This window comes from Phocoena phocoena, chromosome 11, assembly GCF_963924675.1.
Source record: "Phocoena phocoena chromosome 11, mPhoPho1.1, whole genome shotgun sequence".
Classification (NCBI taxonomy): Eukaryota; Metazoa; Chordata; class Mammalia; order Artiodactyla; family Phocoenidae; genus Phocoena; species Phocoena phocoena.
In genome coordinates, this window is record NC_089229.1 from 25,182,524 (window position 1) to 25,202,575 (window position 20,052).

Here is a 20,052-nt window from a genome sequence, read left to right on the forward strand (position 1 = left end):
AAGAGCCAACCGCTATCAGCCAATCCTAACAAATAAAACAGTCAGACATAGACAAACATAGATAAACAATGAAACCAAAGGCCTGGAACTCTAACCCAGGGTTTGGGACTCTAACCCCATCCTTTGAGTACCTCAGGGGCTAGAACCTTTTATATTGTCTCCCTTAGTATGGGACTCTAACCCAAGGTTCGGGAATCTAACCCAACAAAAATCTCCCCAGGTTGGAGCTCTAAACTATAATCCCAACAAGGTTATTAGACAGGCACAGGTGCATTTTAATGAGCTTACTCACCCAAAAGACCTCTGATCCAGGAGTTGCTTCTTTTCTCAAAAGTGAAAGTAGCACCAAGGAAGCTGGAGTTCCAGGCTGGGGAAGCAGGAACCTGACAGGTGACCCTCCAGACAGATTCAGTCTAGGTAACCACTCTGGATTGGTGGCAAGGCACACACTCCACTAAGGGCCACAGTGCCTCTGGCAGGCACTCAGAAGACCTATGTCCCTTTGTGGTCGCCAAAATTGTTCCAGGCAAGGGCTCGCTGCCCGATGCGCATAGAAGCCAATACTATGGCACCGGCTTTTGAGAAAAGAAAGAGCTTTATTGAGAGGTTGACAGGCAAGGAGACAGATTTGAGAGCCTTGCCTCCTGTCGTCTTGCCGCTCAACCTCTCAGTAAAGCTCTTTCTTTTCTCAAAAGCCGGTGCCATAGTATTGGCATCTATGCACACTGGGCAGTGAGCCCTTGCCCAGTAACACGATCATCAGTCTATTCTATGTGTGCATATCCTCAGGCATGTTTTATTCAAGTAACATTCCTACAGGTTTCTTTTTATAAATTTATTTATTTATGGCTGCATTGGTTGCTTCTTAGGGGCTTTCTCTAGTTGTGGTGAGCGGGGGCTACTCTTCGTTGCAATATGCAGCCTTCTCATTGCGGTGGCTTCTTTTGTTGCAGAGCATGGGCTCTAGGCACGTGGGCTTCAGTGGACGTGGCACATGGGCTCAGTAGTTGTGGCTCGCAGGCTCTAGAGTGCGGGCTCAGTAGTTGTGGCGCACGGGTTTAGTTGCTCCGCGGCACGTGGGATCTGCCCGGACCAGGGCTTGAACCCATGTCCCCTGCATTGGCAAGCGGATTCTTAACCACTGTGTCACGAGGGAAGCCGTCCTACAGGTTTCTTGCCTCTTGTCTCATATCTTATTGAAGCCCATATTTTAAAATTTTTTTTATTTTAATTTTTTTTGCGGTACGCGGGCCTCTCACTGTTGTGGCCTCTCCCGTTGTGGAGCACAGGCTCCGGACGCGCAGGCTTAGCGGCCATGGCTCACGGGCCCAGCCGCTCCGCGGCATGTGGGATCTTCCCAGACCGGGGCACGAACCCATGTCCCCTGCATCGGCAGGTGGACGCTCAACCACTGCGCCACCAGGGAAGCCCGAAGCCCATATTTTTATGGCCATATTTACAATATTTGTTAAGCAAATTATTATTCAAATACATGACCAAGAAAATGACTTTTGTAAAACGTTTTTTAAAAAATGAACATGCTTTCACACAGGTATATCTAATCATATCTTTATTTCTTTTGAGTAGTGAAATAGCAAAAACAGAATTCCTCCTTAAAGAGTACATGAACTATGGATTTTTTCTGCTGAAATTGTCTCCAAAACAATGGCAAATCCAGCAAGCAATGAAAAGGGTGTCAAAGAATAAAGAAAATGTGAATGTCAAGCTTCCAAGTATAATGACAAGTAAGTCCCATATTCTTAAATTCAATTAAGTAAATATCCCTAATTCTAAAATATTCTGCCTCAATGTTTGTTATTAAATAGTCAGAATTTTTATTTTAAGCAGAACCTGAACAATCCCACTATCTCTGATATTATAAATTATTAATTTGGAAATTCAGGTTAATTTCAGATATGAAGCAATAAAAATATATACATGGAGGGCTTCCCTGGTGGCGCAGTGGTTGAGAGTCCGCCTGCCGATGCAGGGGACGTGGGTTCGTGCCCCGGTCCGGGAAGATCCCACATGCCACGGAGCGGCTGGGCCCGTGAGCCATGGCCGCTGAGCCTGCGCGTCCGGAGCCTGTGCTCCGCAATGGGAGAGGCCACAGCAATTAGAGGCCCGCGTACCGCAAAAAAAAAAAAAAAAAGTATTTGTTTATCTTTCTAGATGAACCTCAGAATCATTATGCAAAGTTCTACCTAACCCAACACCCAACTCCCTGACCAATTTTTTTGTAACATTTTTATTATAATTCCATAAAACATAATTAATTTCAGAAAAATGGGCAGCTTTACAAAATCAACCTTCCTATCTAAAAACATGACACATTTCTCATTTGTCAAATCTCCTGGTCACACAATTAAGGTTAGAGGATCTGGAGTAGAGTGCCTGTTAGAGGATCTGGAGTAGAGTGTAGGGGAGGGGGGTGGAGGAAGTAGGTGGTGGGGTCAATGTCTTCTTCTCTTTAAAATCTTGAATATAGAAGTCACTCAGTTTAAATAACATCCCTCAACAAGACGTTTTAGTAATATGTGTTCCAGTATCAGTTTAAAAGCTTAAGATGGTAATTTATGGCGGTGGTAGAACCCACTGGTTCTTCATCCATTTTCTTTTCTTCCCCCACTCACCATGTATATATTGGAGGCATACAATGTAACGGGTTCTTTTTAAGACTCTGAGTACACAAAGACCAACAGGACATAGTTCTGTACCCTGGACCTATACTATACAATACAATACAATAGGGCAAACGATACAGCAGTGATAGTGAGGGGTCTGGGAGCAAAAGCAAAAAATGTGATCTATGCCTGAGGCATTTAGAACAGTCTTTTTTTATATATATATAAATTTATTTATTTATTTTTGGCTGTGTTGGGTCTTCATTGCTGCACATGGGCTTTCTCTAGTTGCAGTGAGCGGGGGCTTCTCTTGTTGCGGAGCTCGGGCTCTAGGCATGCGGCCTTCAGTAGTTGTGGCGTGCGGGCTCAGTAGTTGTGGTGCATGGGCTCAGTAGTTGTGGCGCATGGGCTTAGTTGCTCCATGGCGTGTGGGATCTTCCCGGACCCCCCTGCATTGGCAGGCGGATTCTTAACCACTGTGCCACCAGGGAAGTCCCAGAAGAGACTTTAAGAGGAGGTGATGTTTGAGCTGGATTTTGAAGAATAAGTAGGAACTTCCCAAGTAGAGGGTGGGAGACTGGGACCTGCTGTGGTTTTAAGACAGAATAGCAGAAAGGGTGATTGGAAGTCACGAGAGCACAGGCATGAGGAAGTGTGGCCTGGCTGTGGGGGGGACCTGGGGGTCAGTGGATGCAGAGACCCAAGACCAGTTTTGCCCACTTCTCAGTTTCAGACCAGGGTCAGGCCCAGACACTGGTGTCAGGGGAATGAGTGCATGGGCGACTTGTATGGGCCTGTGGTAGGTCTCTCCACAAGATGTAATAATTGAAGTCCATCATTTTTATTTTATATATTGATCTTTTAAAATCTGTGATTAGAAATATGTATGATTAGGTAAAGATAGAACCATGGTTTATATTTCACCATCTATGTCCCTGATTTGTGACCTTTAATAGTTGTGCCACGTTTTTGACAAAATGCACCCCCCCCACCCCAAACAGTGCCTTTGACTTTATGCTTGGAACCAAAAGTAGTAGAATAAAAGAGCTCTATTTCCTATACGATTATTATTCTAATAATAATTTTTAAAAAGTAATGGGCATATCAGTGCAGAAAAAATGAATATCTTGTACCAAATAGCAAGGACTCACTTCTAATTACGTTTTTTTTTTCACTTCCACCATCACCAATGACATGGACTTTGCCTGGACATTTTGAACAGCAAAACCGTGCAAGACGACCACTCCCACCCTAGAGCAAAAGAAACCATCCTTATCAAAGTACAGTACATATTGATTAACTCTCTTGAAAACTGTGAATTTTTTTTTTAAGCAAATATTTCTTTTAGCCTCTCTTTAACATACGTACCATGTATCCACACTCACCGTTAACAGATGCCGGAGGTAGTGGTTCCATGTGCTCCTGAGGTGACCAAGCTCTCATAGGCCTCCCTGCATCCTTTGATGAGGGCCTACAACTGCTATCTGCAGAAACCGCCTGCGCCCTGCATCTTGGGTCTTTGCCTCTCAGAATTCACTGCCCAGTTGTTTGAATCCACTGCTGACTTGTGTGTTTGCAATTTTACCATGTCATTCAAAATTGCTGCAATGAGACTATAAAGCATTTTTTGTTTCTTCCCTTATTTGATTATTGACTCATTTATACTCATTATTTCATAAATTGGTAGTTCTCAACCCTAGCTACCCCAGGGGAGCTTTTAAGAAAATATAGTGATGTCTAGGATGGGTACACCAGCCCCAAAGGAAGGATCTGGGCCAGCACTGTATTATCCACGACAAAAGCCACACAGACACTGTGCTCTGAATTCCAGGGGCCCTGGGGTGACTGCACTTCTGTGGCATTTAGGAGTCACTGTTTTGCTGTGTTTTTAATTAAATTTTCATTTTGAGATAACTGTAGATTCACACGCAGTTGTAAGAAAAAAATACAGAGAGGTCCCACTACGGCTCACCCAGTTTCCCCCAATAGTAACATCTTACAAAACTGTAATATGATATCACAACCAGGATATTGACATCAACAGAGTCAAGATACAATCAAATACAGAATATCATAAGGATTCTTCATGTTGATGCACACAGTAATACTCAGACGTCACATTCATTCTCTCAGAAAGCTCACCACTCTCCTAGTTTCTTTCATTTACTCAGCACATATTTATTGAGTGCCCTGCAGGGCCAGCAATAAATAAAAGACAGTCTCTGCCCTCCAGGGGCTTACCAACTAGTGAGGGAGACAGAGAAGGAATTCGTCAGTTACACTATAATGTGGTAAGGCCATTGGAAGGATAAGCTCAGGGTGCCACAGGCATGCAAAGGAAGGACTCTCAGCCCAGATGAGAAGTGAGAGACTCGGAAAGCAAGGGCGGAATCAGTGAACACCCTCCAGATCAGGTGGCATCTAAGCTGCTCCTGGTGAGGAGGAGGTGTCAGTGAGGACACGCTCTGGAAGAGGGAGGGACCTTCTGGGACAGGGGTGACGGTGTTTGGCTCTGTTCAGAATGGCTGGGCCGCAGGGTGCAAGTGGGCGAGGCTCGAGGGGTAAATAGGTATTGTATCATGAACAGGGAAGCAGTGGTGCCATCCAAAGGAGTCTATGTTTTGTTCCAAGTGCCCTGGGGAGCCACTGAGGGTTTTAGCAAGTGTGTGACAGAGACCCTATCAGATCTGCATTTTAGAAAATTGGATACGGTGGTATTTTAAAGAATAAAATGGACAGAGATGAAACTCCTAAATTGACAGGCCAGTTAGGAGCCTGTTGTCACAGTTCATCAGGTGGGAGATAATGGACTGCCTCAACCAGACAGTGGCAGCGGGAACGAAGAAGGAAAGGCTGTGGGACACATCAGGGAAGTGGTATTGACAGGCGTCCCCTACACTTTGGGGGAAGTGTGAGGAAAAGAAAGTGCACAGATAACTCCCAAATTTCTAGTGTGGCAACCGCGTGTATGACATTGTCATTCAATGATATTGGGAACACAGTAAGGGGAGCAAGCCTGGCAGGAGGATAGGGAGTGTGATTTTGGATTTTGTGTTTGAGCTCCCCAGGGGACACCCAAGTGGATATTGGTGTCCAGTTAGAGGCTGGCCATTGAAGTCCAGAGCTCAAGAGAAGGAGAGAGAGATGTGAGAGTCAGTATATTAGCAGTGGCTGAATCTGTGAGAGAGGATAAGATCAGCCCAAAAGAATGGTTAGAATGAGAGGCAAGAAGGCTGAGGAACCACAGACCCAAAGAAAAGGAACCCCAAAAGGTAAAAGAGTATCAGAGAGGTGGGAGAAGATTGATTAGAAAATGCTATCACTGAGTCCAAGAAGAGTGGCATGGACAGCAGTACCAAATGCTTTCTCAGGGGATGTTTCCCAAATATTCATTTACTTCTATGGCCCTTTCTCAGTTTTCCTACAACTTATTTCCGATTGCCTAACGGGCAGCTCCACGTAGGTTATTTTGTCCCCTCAAACTCAACATGAACAAAGCAGATCTTAATCTTGTTCTTACCCCATCCTTTAACCGTTTTCCTTCCTGTTAGTGCAACCTCCATTATTCCAGGCTCACAAACTACAAGCGTTGGAGTCATCTTTGTCTCTTCTATTCTGGCCCCAGTAGCTCTTTCTATTCTTGGTTCCCATGAATTCTTTCTTTCATGCATCTCTAGATTCTCCTCCCAAGCCCCACCCATTTACTCACTTTTCCCATCTTCACTACCCTCTACTTGAAAGTGTTACTTACCTAGATCACACCAACAGCCGCCTTACTCTCTCCTTAGTCCCTGCCCCTTTTAATATTCCAATCATTTTCAATTTATCCTTCTTAAAGGATTTTTCCAGAGCCACCTTGCAAGCCATATAATTATTCTTTAAGGATGTACCTCATCACCCACCCACCCCCAACCAACATTTCCTCAGCCTGATCAGAGATATTTTAAAAGGTAAAATCTACTCTTAAAAAGACAAATATTGTGTTACTTGGAACACACGTTTTGTTTTGAGCACTAGAGCACATGTTTAGTTTCTCAAGAAGACTGCCTTAAAAAGGACAAAGCAGATGTAGCAATGTGGATTGTCATGTGTTTCCTTTTCTAAATTTTTTAAAAATTTGAAATTTTATAGATGCACCTCAAATAATTGGTATCACGTGGCATGGCCCTTCCTTGTGGTCTGTTTGCATATGTCACCCTTGTCTGGGACTGAATCTGATTTTCTTTTGCATACTCATGGAAACCATGGATTCCTGCAATCAGCAATTCCCTAAAAGGCTAAACAGGCTATTGAAAAGAACTATGTCACAGTTAGGTTCCAAAGACAATTTAGAAATGAAAGCAAATCTGTTGACAGAAAGTGGCTCAGAAATCAGGCATTTTCTTTTTCTTTTACAGCCGAGCTGAAAGTATCAGTTCAGAAGACAGTTTGGAATTCTTTTTAGATGATGATATGGACTATGATCTGGTAACCAGATTATCTTTCTTGATTTAAAAATTGTGTTTGGTGAAAAGTATAAATGCTCATTTCTTCTTTTGAAATTAAAACGTCCTATTCCAAATATTCCACAACTTTCCAGAAGGAAATATGATTTTGATACTGTTCTCCAGTTATATACAGTTCATCTTTGTCATCAGACATTTAATGAAAAATAAATGTCAGGACTTCCCTGGTGGTCCAGTGGTTAAGACTCCGTGCTTCCACTGCAGGGGGCATGGGTTCCATCCCTGGTCGGGGAACTAAGATCCCGCATGCTACACGGTGTGGCCAAAAGATAAAAAAAAAATTAAAAATAAATAAATAAAGGTCTGTAAGAAGGTAACAATTTAGGAGATATACATTATCTACAGTCTTCCTGTAAAAATAACCACCTTCTAACTGTTTATCATTTTATTGGGGCTTGAGGTATACTGGGTAGCTGGACTGTGAGATAAACTGACCTTCAACAAAACAGCCCTGTATGGCTACAACCCTGACTTTGAGCTAACCCCATCCTAAATACAACCACAGAAACTCAAAACGAATGAAAAACACTTGAAAACACCATCCATGTATTATGTATAACATACCTTATCCAAGTCTTTTTTTTTTCAATTGTAGAGAAAACATAACTTACCATCTTAACCATTTTTAAGTGTACGGTACTGTAGCGTTAGCTATAAGCACACTGATGTGTAACAGACCTCTAGAACTTTTTCACCTTGCAAAACTGAAACTATACACCAATTGAACAACTCCCCTATGCCCACTCCCTCTAGCAACCATGTTCTGCTTTACATTTCTAAGAGTTTGATTACTTTATATACCTCGTAAAAGTGGAATCATGCAGTATTTGTCTTTTCATGACTGGCTTATTTCGCTTAGTCTCATGTCCTCATGTCTTCTAGGTTTATCCATATTCTAGCAAATGACAGGATTTCCTTCTTTTTTAAGGCTGAATGGATATACCACATTTTCTTTACCCATCCATCCGTCTATGGACATTTAGGTTACTTCCACCTCTTGGCTATAGTAAATATGATGAACATGGGTGTGCAAATATCCAAGTCATCTTGCTAATAATTAAATTTACTTAAAGTAATATAAACTTATACTTAAAATTTTGGAAAATAGAAAATCATTAAAATGTGGGGAGAAAATGACCTTCACTTAGCCTCCTGTCTTTCTCGTTCTTCTGTTCCTCTCCCCTTACCTTTCCGTAGACTTGCCTTTTCCCTTTTTCCTGCCCTTGCCTCCTCCTCTGCTCCATCCCTTCTTCCTTCTCTTTTCCTCACCCTCTTCCTTTTCCCCTTCTCTAATAACCTTCATCTCCCCGCAACACCCAAAGTGCTCTCTTCCTGAAGGCCAGCTCTCACGTGGAAATAGGTTCCTTTGTCACCCTCTGCCCATGTCTCCCTCATAATCAGAACGGTATTCCTTTACCCCACTGTTTTTTTCCTAGATGTCACATGTACACAGGTAGCACGTTTTTAAGCGAATTATATTCTTCATTATTGATTGATTAGGAGCCAGAACTTTATTTCAAAGAACCCGAAGAGTTACTTCAGGTCCTCACAGAGCTGGAAGAGCAGAATCTTACTTTGGTACAATACTCCCAAGATGTAGATGAAAATCTTGAAGATGTAAATAAAAGAGAAAAACTTATACAGGATAAAATGTAAGTCATTAAAAACAAGTAGACTTATTCTATTAACCGATTTCTAACCAGAGATAAAGTCCAACTCATTTATGTATGGCCCTTCCTTGTGGTCTCTCTGGATTTAGGATGGGATTTTTGTTAATAATAGTTTACACTGAAGAGTGGAAAAGGTAGAAGTTGTATTTACACAGAATAGACTAGCTTTAGTTTTAGTCCCTACTTTCACTTGTCAAAATATTTTCCTAGCTAGCAATAATAAAAGACAATTTAAAAGATTAAAAAGAATTGAAATGTCACCTACTGCCTTAATTTTTGTTCAATACAGTTTCATGCTATCATCTGGCTAATCAATTCGTGCTTTGGATAATGCTAATAAATGCATTTTACTTGGCTGTGACTCTCAGCAAAAGTTTTTTGTGTGTGTGACTTAAATATATCATTTTATAATGTACATATTGATATATCAGGGCTACTATAAAAAAGGATTTCTGTTGGGAAGGAGGCTGGATTTGATGACTCACAAAATTCCTTTCTACTCTAAAATTTTATATGATTACAATTTTGGAAAATAGCTTCAAGTTGCAGAGAATAGATCTTTATATCTACTCATTCTAAAAATGTGTAGAACCTTTTTTGGGAAGAGTCTTCTGGATCAGAAGACAGCAATCATTTTAAATAGTTAAGTCAAACTACATTGAACTTTGGAACATATTAACTTGTTCATAAGTTAAGAACCTAAAACCATAATCTCATAACCACCCAGTAGACTACTGTATCCTTTTAATCCTTGTCTCCTCTCTCCCAGTCCTCAGTGTATGGGGCCCCCGCCCTGACAATATGATTTGAGGGGATGGGGTGGGTATGGTTGGGCAGGAAAAGGGGATCTATATCAGAATCTCTAAGTGAGTAGTCAGGAGTCTGTACTTTACCCAGTGGCTCCTCAGATATTCTGATTATCAGCCAGGTTTGAGAACGCTGACATACTAGGTCACACAGCTTGGGCTCCCGATACCTCAGCTCTGCTGCTTTCTATTTGGGGGACTCGGGGGAACCACAGAAGTGGGGGTGGGGTGAGAAAAATGCTTCCTGATGGAAGTTAAAAAGCATCTGTGCATTTGTTTTTCTCACTTTAACCTGAAAAGTTGCATGTACTTTGTCAATGTCTTAAAATATAAACTTGTATTTGGCTTGCTAGACATAGGATGTTGACACACGATCTGGAGGGAGTGCTAAAGCTCCTGACTGATGGCTTATTTCACTAAACCACAAATTACAGACAAGGGTCTCTTTCTTCTTTTGCAATAGAAATACCAACATAGAGTTTCTTTTGGAACACAAGGAAATGCTTAAGGCTAACTGTGTAAGAGAAGAGGAAAAAGCAGCAGAACTGGAATTAAGGTCCAGGCTATTTAGTTTTGGAGAATGTAATTCAGATGCTCAGGTAATCATTCTTTGCCTGTAGTAAGTTTATTTTGGCTCATGATATTAATAATCTGCATTCCCTGTGTATTAAGCATTGGAATAGGGGAATTAAAGCAAACCACAAGTCCCAGGTTGATGATAGAGCCCACAAAGCAGCTTGGAAATAATTACCTTGTCAATATGTAATAGCTAATTTACACAGTAGATAGAAAGCATTCAAATTGGCATTGGAGTTCTCTTAAAATATTACAAAGTATGATGCCGAGATTTCCCCGCCTATAAATACATTTCTTTTAGTCAGTATACATATTACCATACATATGCAGTAGTTCACTACCTGTGATCATTTTGGTATTAATTTGAGGGGCAAATAATTAACAGAGGAATCACTGAACCAGCACTGAAAGGAATTATCTTCCCAACAGTGAGCTTGTAATAGATTGTGGCCTCTTTCGGGTCTGCATAGATCCACGTGTGCTTATCTGTTTGCGTGCTGGTTTCTCCCAGCTCCATGCAAACCCCAGGGTAGGGATTGTCTTACCCTATCTAGTCTGCTAAGTTTAGTGTCCTCATAAAGTAAGTGCTCAATAAATGTTTGTTGAATGAATGATTAGGTTAGTTTTAAGACCCATAACAAACTCCAGCTAACATTGGTTTTCTTGTAAAAATCTCAAATGAATAAAATTCAAAACTCATATGTGAGACTAATATCACAATTATAGTTATGAACTTGATTTTCAAACAGAGGTAGATTTAAGGGGACTCTATCAGAAGATGACTATGCTCCCCTGCCCATAGGTGGGCAGGGTTATAAAAGACAAACCTGTTTATGGCTCCTTCACAGCCCACATTTCCTAGGGTGGCATAACACCCCGAGATAGGAGGGGATAGGACTGTGCACTGCCAGAGCAGGAAGTGTGATGACAGCCACCTCTCAGTTCTTCAATGCTGGGGTTTTTTTTAAACCTTTTTTTAAATTGTGGTAAAATATACATAACATAAAATTTACAAGTTAACCATTTTAAGCGTACAATTCAGTGGCATTAAGTATATTCGCAATATAAGCATCACCATTATCTATTTACAGAATTTTTCATCATCCCAAACAGAAACTCTGTACCCATGAAACAATAATTCCCCATTCCCCCACCTTCCAGCTTCTGGTAACCTCTGTTCTACTTTCTGTCTCTATAAAGTTGCCTTATATATATGGAAGCATACAGTATCTGGACTTCTGTTTATGGCTTATTTCACTTAGCATGTTTTCAAGGTTCATCCATGTTGTAGCATGTGTCAGAATTTCATTCCTTTTTACAGCCAAATAATATTCCGCTGTATTTTTATACCACAGTTTGTCTATCCATTCATCTGTTGACAGCCACTTGGGTTGTTTCCACCCTTCAATTCTGTTTTAAATAATTCTGAAACTGATTAACATGAAAAATGTCAGGTAAATATCAGTGGTATCTCCCCGTGCCCTCCACCAAGCCCCTTTCATCCAAATTTAGGGTGGCTATGAAAAAAAGTGGCATTTCAATACTCAAACTTTGAAGCAACCAGAGCCCTAAATGGAGAAGATAGAATTGATCTGAAAATTACTTTTTTAAAGACTATGACATTTGGGTCACAAGTGTAATTTTGGCATCCATGTATTATATACTCTGGGAAAATGGAGCTAATAATTCACAGTGTCTCCCAAAAATGTGAAATGTTGGGGCAGAGAAGCAGAGGCAGAGCAGGACAATTGGCAGGGGAAAGTATTCTTTTCTAAGAATTTTCCAGCTTCCCCACTCCCATTCTTTTCATATGTTGAAATGTGCAAAACATAATCCTTTATGAGTGAATAAGCATAGCTGTGTCTAATTTTAATATTCATAAATTATCATAGGTATTTTGGAGCTATGAGTATTTTATTCTTTCAAAATTTCCACACTCTTTAACTGTACTTAATCCCCTAAAAACATTTTTCCTTGATTCAATATTTTACTTTTAAAATAAAATTTTAAACTCAACTATAATGTAATACTGAAAAATGCACAGATCCTAAGTTTATCTCTCAAGGAATTTCCTCAAGGTGAACATACCATTACCACCCCCAGAAGCCTCCCACATGCCCCGTTCCAGTCTCTACCATACACCCAAGATGACCACTATCTTGACTTCTCTCACCATCGATTAGCTTTCATGTTTTTGAACTTTATATAAATGGAATCATGTAATATGTCTGGCTTGTCTGGTTTCTTCCTCTCAACATTGTGAGATTCATACATGTTGTTTTGTGCAGTTGTTTGTTTATCGAACATGAAATGGAATGTAAGCTATTCCGTTGTTCAATTTGCAGAACGTCTTCATCTCTCATTTTATCGTTCTTGGGCACAGGGAGCTAATCAAGTTCAATTGCAAAAGTTGTTTATAGTCAAAACTCAGCAGAACATAACATGGATTAGAATTACAGAATCCTTGAGTTGGAAAGGACTTTAAAGGTCATCTAGACACTACCCCCTCGCCTATCCAGTTTTTTTTGTTTTTTTTTTTAAAATATTTATTTATTTTTGGCTGTGTTGGGTCTTTGTTGCTGCACGCAGGCTTTCTCTAGTTGCGGTGAGCAGGGTCTACTCTTCATTGCGGTGCACAGGCCTCTCATTGAGGTGACTTCTCTTGTTGCGGAGCACGGGCTCCAGGTGCACGGGCTTCAGTGGTTGTGGCACATGGGCTCAGTAGTTGTGGCTCGCAGGCTCTAAGAGTGCAGGCTCAGTAGTTGTGGCACACGGGCCCAGCTGCTCCGCGGCATGTGGGATCTTCCCGGACCAGGGCTCGAACCCGTGTCCCCTGTATTGGCAGGCGGATTCTTGACCACTGCGCCACCAGGGAAGCCCTCGCCTATCCAGTTTTGATACAACTATTTCTCCTGATCATTGCTCTGGTCAGATCACTTCCCATTCACTGCTGAAGGCATCCAGAGTTCGTACCCAGTATTCTGAGCCTTTCACGGTCCTGTCCCGATCCTGTCCCGCTACACAGCAGGAAGCAGCATCTCCTCCCACTTCTTGCAGCCTCTCTTGGCTGCCCCTCCTCCGAGGTGCTCTGGGCTGGGCCCGCCATCTGGTGGCAGCTCCAGGGATGGGACTGATGCTTTACTTCTCTGTCATCTGTAGGCCTGTGCCTTGAGCTCCCTTTTTCCTTGTCCTTCTGCTCTGTTGGGCCAGGCCCTCAATCTTTTTCATACATGAGTATTTTCTTTAACCTCATTCCCCAATCCTACTTCTTACACTGTTCTTAACTTGTTATCTTAATAAAATATCTCTCCTTGTCTTTTCCTCTCCTGTTTGACAGGCAGAACTTAAAAAGAAAACAAGATATGCTGAAAGGTCGCTGCCCATCCATCTCTAAAGCTCTAAGCGTTCAAGAGGTTTCCCCACAAAACTTCCATCAACTTACTAATCATTCTCATATTAAAGATGTTTTCTCAGAATATACATTTTTTTCCATATCCAAGTACAATATTTTAGCCCCTTGATGAGTTATACTTTTTTCCTTTTATATTTTTCTATATATCTAAAGTTTCTAAAAGGAATGTGTTAATATAAATAGGAATACAATAAATGTTATTTAGAAAGGGAAAGAAAAAAGAAGCTTTATGGCAAATAGGACTTTTGTTTTTTTTTACTTTTTCCTTTTACATTATTTTGTATTTCTCCAAATTTCCTAGAAGAAGCATGTTTTAAATATAAATAGGGAATACAGTAAGTGTTACTTTAGAAGAAAAACGGGGGACTTTATGGCAAACAGGACCATCAGAAAGCTTGTTAAACTAAGGTGGGACAGACAAGCTGTTTGAAGTAAACTATTGGTAACAGATCTTGACTTGTAATTAAGTGTTGGTGGCCCTGTAATGAGTCTGTGGTTTCAGGAGGGGTCTCCCATGGCTCCTGGAGCTACACCTGTCTTGAGGATTATTTGTCCTTGGCTTTATGGTGATTCTCATCTTCCTGAGCAGAAGCAGGAATGGGGGCAGGATGCTACCTGGAGAACGATTTACTTTGCCCAGTTTATTGAGATCCTTTTATCTGCGAATGCCGGGTACACAGTGGAGAGACAAAAAGTTTCCTTACGGTCCCGAAACATGTTACCTACAAGCTCGAGCATCTCTACCAACAGTTAAAATGGCACAGTGGCCAGGTACAGGGATCAGCAAGGTTTGGCCTAAGCCTCTGCTTAGACTGGAGTACTAGAATGGCTTCCCAGTGGAGAGAATGAAAAAACTCCTCAAAAGATTTTATAGGCCAGCTTAGGAATCTGTTTGCTTGTAACTTTTTTTTTCCTTAGAGAATGCATTCATTTATTCAGCAAACATTTATTAAGTGCACAGTTATGTGCAAGGTGCTGCTTTAGATATAAGTGTAAAAATAAGAAATAGCTCCTGCCTTCCAGGTGCTTACAGTCTAGGAGGGGAGATAAGGCATGTATGCAAATAACTATCATACAGGATTATAGTTTTAGCAAATTAGAATAGTAAGGGCAAAAAAGGGAGCTCACACACTGTGCTGCTAGGAAATGTGTTAGAGTGGGGAAAAAAAGGATTTAAAATGTTTATGTAGTGTCTACTTGAATGGGAATGATACAGAAAACATTCAAGCAAAAAGACAATCTGTCCTATTAAGTTACTTTTTATACCTAGACTGAAATATTTTTAAAGAAAATAATCCAAGGTGTTACTAATGATCTGACTATAAATTATAACATAAATTCAATGCTGCATTTTCTTACTGTTCTATGTTGTTTTAAAGTTTTTCTTTTAAAAAAGGAAATACTTAGAAGAACATAAAAGCCTTTTTCATTATAATATAGTAAAAGGGAATTTTACGTTTATTGAATGAACAATAAAATAGTAATGAAATTTTATGTTTTCTGCTCTCCTTTTCTTCTCAACCTCAGGAAAAACTGATAGACTCTCTTAGTAAAAAAATTAATCAAGTATACAAAGTCTGCATTGGAGATGCTGAGGTTGGCAGCCTCAACTCAGTTCAAAAGCTGGTAAGAGTAGAGTCTCGCCTGGTGGAACTGAGTGATCTCATTGAATCCATTCCCAAAGAAAACGTGGAGGCAATTGAAAGGATGAAACAGAAAGAACGACGGCAAAAGTACAGTCACTGTCTTATGATGTAAATGTAGTGAAAGACTTAATGAGAAGCTGTTGTTGCTTGGATTCCACACACATTAAGGAAGTCTATTATATGGCAAGTCTCTATTATACGCCATATAGAGACACAGTGGAATCAAACCCAGCCCTGCCCTCCTCATGGAGCTATTATTTAGTGTGGAGACATATAACATCCATATTCTTACGAAATAAATATCTCGTTATCAATGGTAAAACGAGCACTGTGAAGGAAAGAGTTCATCAGGGGCAAATGACATAGTTTCGGATGGGCAAGGGGTCCTTCTAGCCTGAAAAAGTGAATTTTCAGAGTGAATATTCACTACTTACATGAAAATTTTCAAAGGGCTATAAATGTAGAAGGAGAACTATACTTGTGGTGAAGGGCCCAAGACTAGAATTAGGAGCCTTTCATTGGAAAACTACAGGGAGACTCAATCAATGAAGGAATTGTTTGAAAGTTAGAGCCATGTAATGAGGGTTTTCCTCAGTTCCTAACTGCCAACACTTAAATACATCACATTTACTCATTAACTCATTTATTCCTCAAGATAATCTCATGAAGATTGTCATCCCTGGAACACATACCACCACCCTCACCTCCACCCCTGCCCAGCCCCCATGTCCCCACATCTTTGCCTAGCTTGGGGCCTTTCCCGGAGAATCCACTGATTTAGAAATTTCCATACCAAGTTAAATAAGGATTTTATGTACATACTACCTTTGAGGCAATGATTATTATAAATATAATATGATCCCTAGTATAATGTAGCATATAGAGAATGCTTATAGGTGGAATAATGTTCTTGTTATAGCAAAAAAACATGTTGGCAGGCATACTAGAACTATGGCTATGAGCATGGGCATTAGAGCTGACCTGCCTGGGTTCAATCCAGGTTCTGCCATTTACAACTTTTGTGACCTTAGGCAGGCCACACAACCTCTCTTAAGTTTCAGTTTCCTTATCTGTAAAATGGCAGTAATAATGGAACTTATCTCACAGGGTTGTTGTGAGGATTAAATTAAATAATCTATGTAAAAGCGCTAAAGCATGCTTGGCATATAGTAAGTACTCAAAGAGTAGCCATTAATATTAGATACTTTGTTACTGCTTACATTACTGGGGTGGGGGGGATATGGTTTCCTCCATATAAAAACAAAGTCCAGAATATATTAAGGTGATCCTGATGGGATTTTATTGAATATGAAGCAATATTTTTAAGAAATCATAAATGAAAATCACTCCTTCCAGAAGATGACCTTTGACTAATTATACTAAGAGCATTTGCATCTTGTAATTACTACTATTTCCAGTAGTGATACATGAACCTAATTCCAATTACTTATCATTCTTATCAAAAGGAGAATTTTACTGGATTTTTCCCATAGTTTGGAGGCACCTAACATAACACCTAATTTTGCATAAAAATGTTCAGTGAATGTTACATTGATAATTATATACATCCATACAAAAGCTATCACTTGTCCAGTGGTTATTCTGTACCAGGCATTGGACTAGACAGTTTGCATAAGTCAGCTCATTTAATTTTATCTTCATAACAACCCTAAAGAGAACAAAGACAAATACTATTTCTTGGCCTTAATTTGAGGATAACATTCAAAAAGATTTACTGGAAAGTATGTTTTTGTGGTTATCCATTGAACTATATACACTTGTGATCTGTGTACTTTTCTCCACATTATACTTCAGTAAAAAGGTTTAAAAAGAGGGGGAAATAGCTGGAAATTAATGCAAGTGGCTGCCATACAGATTAACTGCGAAGTACCGAACTGTAAATGGAGTGATGAGAAAGCTTTGCTGAGGTGCTTGTTTTAGACCAAGATTTGGATAGATTTTACTTCTTCCAAAATGGTGGCATGCATTTTCTTCCTATTTCAACACAAACAGGATTTGTTGTTGAAATTTCACCTGAATATTCAAAACCCATAGATTTGGGTGAAGATGAAGTATTATTTTCATTTAACCTTAAAGGAAACTTTATAATATTTAGATAATTCTTTACCAAATAGTAATGATGTAGGTCTTTTTTACTTTCTGTGATTTATAGTTAGAACAATGTCTTCCCCTCTTGACAGGTTGCGTGAACAGAAAGTGAAAGAAAAACAAAAACACCAGGAGGAAAGGCTAAAAACTGCTCTGGAAAGAGCAGGAGCACAACCAAAGAAAAAGGTTTGTGTTTTGTTATTGATAGGTTCCACTACATCAATGTGTGAGGGCTTCTGTGGTGCAAAAACAAAATACCTAACTCATCTAATTTATCCAGGTTAAACTTCAGTAAGATTGCTAACAGCTTAAATTGATCTCTCTCTGGTTCCTTGCTACTTTTAGAATGATTCAAATTACTGGTTCTACAGTTCTCCATTAGACTAACTTTTTGGTAAAAGAAACCTCTCCCCTCTCCTCTTTTTCTTTAGCTTCAGGTGCCATGAAACTAGAGAATTAAAAAAATAATAGTAAGTGAATTACATATTACTGGAAGGGTCTTTTAATCCTCACACTGTAAAAATAATGAGACTTATAGTTGAAGTTAAAATAATTTACCCAGAGTCACTTCAGATTTAGCAGCAGAATCTGACCAGAAGCCAAGGTTCTTCATATTTCAAGACTACCTGTTCAATAAGTTTAGAATTGGGCAGTCACAGAGTGCATGCGGTCTATGACTCCCCCTAGGTGTGAAGGGCCTTTTGTTTCTATATGCCACTCTCCCTCCTCTGAGCTAGAGTCTGAAGTATATTCCAGGAAGGCAATCTCATAGTTAACTGCAAAGCTAATATGGACATTGATTCTCACCATAGTCACAGCTAACCTATAGTGAATGCTTCTGTGCCTCACAACCAGCCTTTGAGGTAAGTACTTAAAGTTCTGAAGTATGGTAACTGTTAATATGTACTATGTCAAAAAGTGATAATTAATTTTATTTAAATAAGCATTTCATCTTTAAAAGGGTCTGTACTTATCTAGTTCAACTCTGCTTCTCTTGAGAAGTTCAACTCTAACTTCTCTTCTTCTAAGAGAGAATTAATCATTCATCACCCTGCTATATGTATATACTATTATTTACTAAACTCACCAAATTAAAGTGATTATTTTTTAATATATCCATCTTTCCTTTTAGACCATGAATGAGTTTTATGACCTTTGTATCCCCAATGCCTGGCACATAGTGGACACTCAATAAATGCTTACTGAATTAACAGACTAAAAATGAGAATGAAAACTAAATCTGGAAGAAAATTGGAGAAAGAATGTTGATAAGTCAACAATGTATGAAGACCTCTGAAAGAAGATTTTACTCTTTCAGAGGACATTTCATCACTGGCAATTTTCTCAGACAGAAATTAATAACAAAGGTTATCAAAGGAGATCATCACCAGTGAGGGAAAAAATATGACATTAGGAAAGGAATTCAAGGATTCCAGTCCTCTAAGGATATTTTTGTTGTTATAATGAGGGGAGGACTGCTAGTACTATTTAGTTCTCTGGAGTCAGGAATGTCAAACATTCTACAATGCAGGGGACAGTCACACACAGGGTTGGTGCCCCTTTTGAGGCACAATGGAAATGTCCCATCAAATTTCATGTCTAACAGAACAGTTTTCTTATCCATTTAATTTATACAAATTCAGATATAAAGGCAAAACAAAAAATAAATGAATGAATAAGAAGGAGGAGAAAAGACTCAAAGAGAAAGATTAGTATGATATACTTGAGTATATGCTCCAGAGAGAATAAATAGGTATGAACTGGGGTATCCCTAAGCCTCTCCTGGTGGGACCAAGAGCCAACAGGATTTCTAGTGCCTAAGAAAATAGTACATGGTTTTCTCAGGGTTTTGTTTAACAGGATTTTTAAATGCCAGTCAGCTGTTGCTTAGCAGAGGAAAGTGGTCTCTTCGAACCAATGGAGTAGAAATTAGCTATGGCAATTACTGAGAAATGAAGTGTTGGCCTCAAACATGGAGTTTCTCTAAGCTTAGCATACCTGAAACACAAGCTATCTGATGACTTTATCTAAATCCTCCCACTTGCCCATAAAACCTAACTGCCCTGTCTTCTGCATACCATGGTGCTCCATTCGTTACTTAACTTTGCCTGCATTTGGACATCCATTAGGTTATCAATCCCTTTGTAACTGGGATTATTATTTACTATTTTAAACTATATTATTCTACAGAAAAATCAAGTTAATATTAGTATTTTAGTTACACTTCAATAGAAAATGGTTATATGAAAATATTAAGTACTTTTTCTTTTGTTTCAGCTGGGAAGACAACTTATCTACCGCTCAAAACCTCCATCTGGTAACAAACGTGAACTACTTTTAGTCAAGGATACAAGAACAAAATCACTGGAGCAAGAATATTTTTTCACTTGAATAGGAGCAGTAAGACATTTATAACCAGAATGCTTTAGGCATATTTTATAGATTTTTGCTTTTCAGTAATGGCAATATTCTGCCCCACACACAGGCCTAACCAATTTCAGGAAGACAGGTCCTTACTCTAAAAGGCTCTTAGGATTGGAAATGGGAGTTATTTTCTTTTGTTGAAGACCTTTATTATCCACATCCTAACCATTATTCCATACAGCTAAGCATTTATACTTTCTGTTGTCCCAGGTGGGGATACACATCCAAAGTGACCTTACTGATGTAACTGTATGGTGAATGACCATTTAAGTGCAATAAT

At 39.7% G+C, this 20,052-nt stretch overlaps 1 protein-coding gene across 1 annotated transcript in view; it reads left to right on the forward strand.

Annotated features, from left to right (window-relative positions):
* The window catches only part of CCDC38 (coiled-coil domain containing 38), a 40,866-nt gene extending 21,127 nt beyond the window's left edge, over window positions 1-19,739 (forward strand). The window contains exons 6-13 of the mRNA XM_065888150.1: window positions 1,588-1,745; window positions 5,145-5,193; window positions 7,022-7,091; window positions 8,630-8,781; window positions 10,069-10,204; window positions 15,121-15,326; window positions 17,441-17,534; window positions 19,626-19,739. Of these exons, the coding sequence (XP_065744222.1) occupies window positions 1,588-1,745; window positions 5,145-5,193; window positions 7,022-7,091; window positions 8,630-8,781; window positions 10,069-10,204; window positions 15,121-15,326; window positions 17,441-17,534; window positions 19,626-19,739 (979 nt within the window). The remainder of the gene's footprint in view (window positions 1-1,587; window positions 1,746-5,144; window positions 5,194-7,021; window positions 7,092-8,629; window positions 8,782-10,068; window positions 10,205-15,120; window positions 15,327-17,440; window positions 17,535-19,625) is intronic.
* Window positions 19,740-20,052: the final 313 nt, after the last annotated feature.